The following is an 8533-nucleotide window of genomic DNA, read 5'->3' as shown; positions in this document are numbered from 1 at the left end:
TTGGCGAGGTAAAGCGGCCGACAAGGGGGTTTACTCGTGGAAGCGAGAGGGGAGGGGATGCATCAAAAAATTTACCAATACAATAAGCTCGCATTAGCAATGCTTTGGTATTTTATATGCTTATACATTTCATGTACTATTTATATACTATTTCTTGTAGCATGACATTCTCATTCATATGCTACAAAGCAATTGTAGTCTTTGCTTAAGTAGTTGTTGATGGCAGTCGAACCTCGGCAGTCTCAGCATTTACTTGTATAACTTGCAAATCTACAAGACAAATTCTTAAAACTTGCAGCTCCTGCCTCTTTCTTCATCAATTTTGATATTTTTAATCAGCACGAATTGAATAATAAGTGAGATACAATTAGAGTTATATCTAATAGCAAGTACAAGATAAGCATTCACATCCAAATCAGTAAGCCTGGTTTGTTAGTTAGACACTTTACACTTTAAAGAATCATATTCTTTACCAGACAAGAATATAATACCCCCTCAACGCTCATTGAAGGTCCCAAATATCAGGTGAGCGAAGGAAGAACAAGACAAATCATCAGCCTCTATCTTTACATCTCCTGAGGAATTGAAGCTGCCGCCGCAAGTGTAGAACCTGCCATGTGTCATCCAGGAGACAGTAAAAATTTGCACTCTAAATGGAGAGAAGAAGATGAGAAGAACAGGTGAACAATGTATTTTACATAGCAACAATGCTTCATCTTGCCTTTCGTAGTAAAGTTTATGAACTATTCTTTAGGAAATGTGTTTGAGATTTGTCAGAGTTGAGCTAGCAATTGAGAACCAGCAGTCATCGTCAAAAAAGAAATAAAGAACCAATAGACTAAAAGGTGGAGCAATTGCCACTTGAAAGGTCTAAAAGAAGTTTACTCCTCACAAATTTATTGCAATATATATCTGATTGTACTTCTTGAACTAATAACCAACCATTAGACCAAATCAGAGTCTTACCGTCTCCCAAATTTGTTTTCCTGTGAGTAGGGTGCTTCTACTCCATTTGAGGGAAACTCAAAAGAGAGTTCTCAATGGAATGCAAGTTCGAGCGAACCGTCCAACAAATCAAGCAAATTGTAATTGGTAAATACGGTGCCCACACGCATGTGAAGACAAATTGAGACAAGACTTCATGGTTACGCTAATCATACACAAGCATGCAAACAGATATAACTTCGAGACTTTGACTTCGGCACCTGATTTCCTCACATCCATTCTGATTTGTCCATAACCATCTAAAGGACCCAACTATAGGCATACAACCATAAGCTACTAAACTTTTCTAAGATGGAAAACTTCAGTATGAAGCATTTTCTGTCCGGTATGAGAAGAATCCTGGCTCCACGCATGAAGTACATTCTAATTGCACATCACTACATACAGAAACAAAGCAGTTACTTTTCTTTCTGCAGAGCACTAATAGAAAAGACTCCAGAATTTCTGGAAGCTACTATAAATCATGGGTTTCTCACCAAAACCATCGGATTTTGCATGTCCAGATAAATCTGTAATTTTTACACAATAATCTCTGATACATTACCATAGATTGCATGAATTCATCAACCAGTTATAATACCTATATATATAGCAAAGTAATTTTTTTCCTTGTTTAGTTCAAAATATTGCCTGTAGATCCCAATTTAGCTGGTTTGTAAAAATATGAATCTTTAGAAACTGAACTAATAAAAGTTGTCAGTACATGACAACCAGAAAATATGCAGTGCAGCAAAACCTTATTCAGTATATGGCTTTAGATGCAATGAAGCAAAATACAGAATTTCCTATGTGATTAGGGGTGCAAACAAGTTGATACAAGTACCAAGCTCCTCAGGTTTGCGATGTTATATGACAGGAGTGTCCAAGAATGAGCCGAGTTGAAAACAGCTGTCAAGTTTGTCATATTTGTTAACTGGACAAGCTTGTTATCGGACTTCACCTGAGTTTCTACTTATTCTTGCAAGCCCAGACAGTTCAGGCTCAGCTCATTTATGAGACAAGCATCAAATGTTATTTGAGATTGGCTTGTCTCCTAAACAAATGAGCTTGCTCAAGTTTGTTATTAAGCCAGCTCCGAGCTATTCATTGACAGCCTGGTTCATTTGCAGCCTATATTTGATCAATTAGTCAAAACACAATTTTAAGCATCTAAATAGCAGCATATAAAATCTCTTAGCAGAGAGGAAGAAACCATATAAAGCCAAGAAGTTCTAATGATATGATATTAGCTTCATATAATGTAAGAAGAAATGGAACCGTCTTGTGTAAAGTTAATATGTAAGAAACTGGTGACGGACTGTAACTGCCAGCCTTTTGGGTTGAACAAGTGAAAAGATTCGTTCACATGTTGTCCGTGAGTGTGTGTGCGCGCGGTTGGGTAGGGAAGGCAGAGCAGAATGACCAACCTCTTCTTGAAGAACATCTGGAAGATTCTCAGTTGAAAATATATCCTGAATTTTGGTCAACAGCCTCTCATCTTTAATGCCCAGCCATGTATGCGAAGGCAAGGCCAGTAACAGCACCGTTAAAAGATCATTGGTTGTTGGATGACTTCCAGTTGAGTTGCACAGACCAGAGCCGGAAGAACTTGAATTTGCTGGTGATACCGGTGCCAGCACTTCTAGTAGTTGCTCTCTGCCACCAGATACCACTTTGCCTGAGACAAGAGTCATAGGCAGGTCTTCTGTTGCCCTCAAGCATTTAATACTTGTTCCTCTACAGCAGAACTCTTGGTTTGCTCCATCTCTGCTGTTTAACAACTCTGCCCCTTGATAATAGACACTTGCTGCAATGTCAGGTAAAGAATCTTTGTCGCACACAGATGGTTCATTTCTGCAACATGAGCTCACAGAAAACAACCACTCTGTTACAAATTTAAAAAGTTTGGTCTCACGAACTTCTTGCAGTACCCTTTCCTGAAAGACAATGATCTTGTGTGAATTTTCAGGAGAAAGAAAACTAATGAATAGGAAAATGTAGGATTAGAACAAATCAAGACCTTAATAGCAAGCCTGCCCTTCTCCTCTTCACTCAAGTTTGATCCATCTTCCTCTCTTCTCCGAACTTCAGTAATCCATGTGATGAAATCTCCAGCATTTGCAGGTAGATGTTGAAATAAAAGAGAAAGAACCTGAGGAACAGTTTTAAGATCCTCTGACTTTAAAAGAAGAGGCACATCATCTATGAAGTATTTTGTAGCGCTTAACCAGCTCTCTTGTCTGCAATTCTGCATGATATTCAAAACTTAAGGGCAGAATCTTTCACTCATCAATATTACAGGCTAGGTACTTATATCATGGTGGAAGTTGTTTCAAGAATACAAAATTCTTAATTATTTGATGCAGAAGAATGCATGATTTAACTAGGGAATAGGGAACATGCAACAGCACCTACATGATGGATTAAAATCCATCAGGTAGGATAGTACAATGTCAAATGTCTGCACTATCGTTAGCTTATTTGCTGAAATATTAAATACCATATCAACATATTACACAGAAAAACAAAAATTAGGTGGCACTATATGCAATCATATTATAAATTGCTAAAGTATATGAAACCCAGAAAGATCATTACCAAAGTATATAGCAGAGATGGTGCTTCCTGAGGTCTTGAAATAAGCATGTACCTGCAAAAGGACAAACTGATAAAGTCTTGACAAGTTGACCCAACAGCAACTGAAACTAGGAACCTTATGCATCACCCTAGATGTAAATATCAGGGACACAGCATGCTTGTTGCAGGACAACTTAAATATTGCATGTGCAGGGAGTATCAATAGCTGGCTCTATTCCTAGGAGTAGATAGTCAACCAAGAAGATTCAGATTAAACAATTCAAGGGTCAAACCTATTATGCATTCTTGTTGGCAAAATTTAAAAAATAACAAAGGAAACATTGATGTAACAACAATTATTTCAGAAAAATTGAAAATATTCTTCCAAATTCTGTTTTTATTTGACAGACTTTGGGTTCATGATTTCTCCCCTTCACAAACACATCAGCAATCTGTTACAATCTGCTCATTGGAACTTATATATTTTCGGGCATAACCTTAAAATCACAGAACATATTTTAAGTCACTAACTTATATCATATTCATGTTAGACCTAAAGAAGACAAGCTAAACTGCTAAAGTTCGGTGAAATGTTCAACAAAACACTAGGGCAATAGCCTATGATGTGAGAAAATACAAGGATAAACATTGGAATATATACATGCTAACCGTCTAATACCCCCTCTAGAACTCACAGTGGATCATACAACAAGTGTTTGATAAAAGGAAAGAAAGTCTGTGAAGTATTTATGACTTTATGAATAAATCAACAATCTACTACATAGAAGAGATGTATGGTAGTGGGAATATCTCAGCAAGTAAAAGAGACAATCAATCTCAATGTGCTTGGTACGCTTTTGAACTAGCAATATGAGCAGCACTGTGGTTAACACAATATAGAGGATGACATTTCAATAGACCCCTATCAACTATAAGTGCCATAGCCAAACAACCTCTAAGGCCATGTCTGTCATAGCACAGTATTCCACCTCAACCCCCCAACAAGATATGACAACATGTTTCTTGGCCCTTCAAGGGATGAGGGAATCACCTAAGAATACATAATAGCCAGTGTAACATCACTCACTCATTGGTATCCATATATATATATATATATATATATGTAAGGTCTGCGGAACCGATACCGGTGGCCGGATCGGCTGACTGGCGGTACGGTTCGGCACGCCTCTGTTCCGTTCCGAACCGAGGCGAACTGACAAAGAAAAACAAAACCGAACCGGAGAAGAAAAAGAGAGAAAGAGAGAGAGGGAGGAAGAAAAAAAAAGAGGGAGGGGGGTCTGCCGAAGGGGCCGCCAGATCCGCCCCTGTTCCACACGCGGAGCCGCGGGAGGCGTTTACGCCGCCCAACGGCCACAGCGGCCCGCCGGAGGCCCTCCGGCGGCCCTCCGGCGGACCCCCCTCCCTCTTTTTCTTCCTCTCTCTTTCTCTTCCTCTCTTTTCCTCTTTTTCTCTCCTTTCTTCTCCGGCACCGGCATGTGCCGTTTTGCATGCCGGAACCGTCTCGGTTCCCCGCCGGGACGGTTCGGTCCAGTACGGCATTCCTTGTGTATATGTGTGTGTGTATACACACACACACACACACATATATATATATATATGTATGTATATATACATATACATAGATATATATGTATGTATATATACATATACATAGATATATATGTATGTATACATATACATACACACACACACACACATATATATATGTATATATATGTATACACACACACACACACACACACACACACACACATATATATATATATGTATATATATGTATACACACACACACACACATATATATATATATACACACATATATATGTATGTGTGTGTGTATATGTGTGTGTGTGTGTACACACACATACATATATATACACATATATATACATATATATATATATGTATATGTATATGTATATGTGTGTATGTGTGTGTGTGTGTATGTATGTATATGTATGTATATATGTATGTGTGTGTGTGTGTACACACACATATATATATATGCTTGTTTGTTTTGTTACGGCAATAATACTTAGTAATAGTAAGAAAACCCGATGGGTTAGATTTCACTACAAGAAAAAGGTTTGTTTTAAAGCAAACCCACATTACACAATGAAACATACCACAGAGTGGTATAATAGACGGAATCGTAAATTATCTAATCTATATAAGAAAGATACTTCTAATAGAAAGAATTAGAAATTATCGAATGATTTGATAGATCAAATTCCAAAACCAACTCAACTCATAGAATATAGAAGGAAATTGATACATTTAGGACCAATTCATCATCTCTGCATTATCTTTAAATCAATCAATTGGGATTGTTGTTCTGCCAAGAAGCAATTAGTCGGGCGACTCCACACACAAAACAAATACAAGAAAAGAATAGGTCATAGATCTATGTGACTGTTGAAGTTTTTAGACAGAATTATGTCATGATTCTCACTTCATAAATTGATCGGATTCGATATACCAATGCAAAAATATATCACTAACTCTTTAATCATGGACAAGAAAAGAGGAAAAAGGTCATATGTAATCCATCCACGAAGATTAACAAAGGAAGATGAGTATTTTATCCAAGATTTTACAAATACTGATTAGATCTATTGGAATGAATTATTATCTTGTTTGTCGATAGCCTCGGACCAATCAATCGAATATTGATTAATACGTAATTGATTGAATACTACTTGAAAATGGTTCTTCTGTTCATAAACGAAATGTTCCAAATGTTTCTGGAAATTCTTGCTCCCATTGGAACTTTTGTATCTATATGCATCAAGATCCCGATTCATGGATCTCTCGGTTCGAGAAATAAGAGGATCAAACCATTCTTCTGACTCTTTCAAATTCGATAAATGTTGGTTGATCATATATGTCATTATAGTTATATGATTCAGAATATCATTTCCTATTCGATCCCTTTGAATTCCATATTCGAAGTTACGATCGGATCTATTCATTAAAAAGAATCGATTCGATATATTTCTTATGTACCCATAGGTGCTATATTGGATTTGAAGCAGATTTCGGATCAATCTATATTGATTAACTGCCTCCATTATGTTGTTGCTCGCAAATATCGTTGTTTTTAGTTTTGGATCTTCCAAATCATTCCCGCAATAGATCCGAACCGATTTTTTCTAGATCCTTCGATAAAAAGATTCATTCTCTTCATAAAAAAGAGGACGTAAAACCAATAAAGATTTCTTTTTCGATTCATCTCTGGAGTGAAGTCGTAATCAGGATAGCTTGTACCTTGTCAACTGATAACGAGAGAACGAAATCAGGATAAATACAAATCCCTATTATGGATAGAAGATACAAATTGAAACAAATAGTTCTCGTGGTCCAAAATCCAAAAAATTAGAGTGTGGAACATTGAATAGTTTGTATCCATAGAACATCTGACGTGACATAGATAATAAATAAATAGGAGTTAATATCACTCCAATTGCCATTACAAAAGTAATTAGTATTTTTGGCATTAAAAGATATTTTGGACTAGTAATTATTCCAAAAAATACTACTGATTCCGCAACAAAACCACTCATTCCTGGCAATGCAAGAGAAGCCATCGAGAAACTACTGAACATGATAAATATTTTTGGCATTGGGATGGATATCCCTCCCATTTCGTCGAGATAAACAAGACGTATTCTATCACAACTCATTCCCGCCAAGAAAAAAAGTGCAGCACCAATAAATCCATGAGAGAGTATTTGTAAAATGGCTCCATTGAGTCCCATGTCGGTTATAGAACCAATTCCTATAATTGTAAAACCCATTTGAGATACAGAGGAATAGGCTATTCTCTTTTTAAAATTGCATTGACCGATAGAAATTAAAGCTGCATAGATTATTTGCATCGTTCCAACTATTACCAATCAGGGAGAAAATATAGAATGAGCGTGGGGTAATAATTCCATATTGATCCGAATCAATCCATATGCTCCCATTTTTAATAAGATTCCAGCTAGAAGCATACATGCACTGTAATGTGCTTCTCCATGGGTATTTGGTAACCATATAAGTAGGGGTATAATCGGCGATTTGACAGCATAAGCAATAAAGAAACCAAAATATAATATTATTTCTAATGCCACAGGATATGATTGATTAGCTATTCTTTCAAAATCTAATGTTGGTTCATTGGAACCATATAAACCCATACCTAGAACTCCTATTAATAGAAAAATAGAACCCCCTGCTGTGTACAAAATAAATTTTGTAGCCGAGTAGAGATGTTTTTTTCCTCTCCACATGGATAAAAGTAAGTAAACAGGAATTAATTCTAACTCCCACATGATGAAAAAAAGTAAAAGGTCTCGAGAAGAAAATGATCCTATTTGACCGCTGTACATTGCTAACATCAGAAAATAGAACAATCGCGAATTTCGCATAACTGGCCAAGCTACTAAAGTAGCTAAAGTAGTGATAAATCATGTCAGTAAAATGGGTCCTATGGAAAGTCCATCGATTTCCGGTCTCCAATGAAAATCAAAAATATCTATCCATTTATAATCTTTTTCCAATTGGATTAATGGATCGTCCAATTGAAAATGATAACAGAATGCATAGGTTGTTAGAAGGAGTTCTAATAAGCATATACAAATAGTATACCATCCAAACATCTTATTTCCTCTACGAGGAAAAAAGAAAATTGAAGAACCCATGAATATCGGCAAAACTACAAGTATTGTTAACCAAGAAAAATAACTCATGATAAAGACAAGATATGTTTTGACCAAAAAAACCCGTGCTCAAAATAATAAATTTTATCGAGTACGGGTTTTTGCCGGTAAAGAGGAATCAAATGATTCAAGTGGAGTTTTTTGTAACGTATCAATAAGATAGACCCATGCTGCAAGTTGCTTCATCACATAAATAAACACGGACACTCAAAAAATCTGTTGGACAAGCAGATTCTTTCGCCTCCCTT

At 36.6% G+C, this 8533-nt stretch overlaps 1 protein-coding gene across 2 annotated transcripts in view; it reads right to left on the bottom strand.

Annotated features, from left to right (window-relative positions):
* Positions 1-282: 282 nt before the first annotated feature.
* LOC105061348 (glutathione gamma-glutamylcysteinyltransferase 1) overlaps positions 283-8533 on the bottom strand; it is a 40508-nt gene continuing 32257 nt past the window's right edge. The window contains exons 6-9 of one of the 2 annotated variants that reach the window (XM_073248764.1): positions 3583-3649; positions 3005-3232; positions 2412-2921; positions 283-610 (exon numbers count right to left, since the gene is read on the bottom strand). In XM_073248764.1, the coding sequence (XP_073104865.1) occupies positions 554-610; positions 2412-2921; positions 3005-3232; positions 3583-3649 (862 nt within the window). In that variant the 3' untranslated portion in view covers positions 283-553. The remainder of the gene's footprint in view (positions 611-2411; positions 2922-3004; positions 3233-3582; positions 3650-8533) is intronic. The other variant, XM_010945363.4, reaches the window with a different exon arrangement.

Source organism: Elaeis guineensis, chromosome 14 (assembly GCF_000442705.2).
Source record: "Elaeis guineensis isolate ETL-2024a chromosome 14, EG11, whole genome shotgun sequence".
In the NCBI taxonomy this organism is placed as follows: Eukaryota; Viridiplantae; Streptophyta; class Magnoliopsida; order Arecales; family Arecaceae; genus Elaeis; species Elaeis guineensis.
The sequence above is the reverse complement of the archived record's forward strand: the minus strand, read 5'-3'. Positions and strand labels throughout refer to the sequence as shown.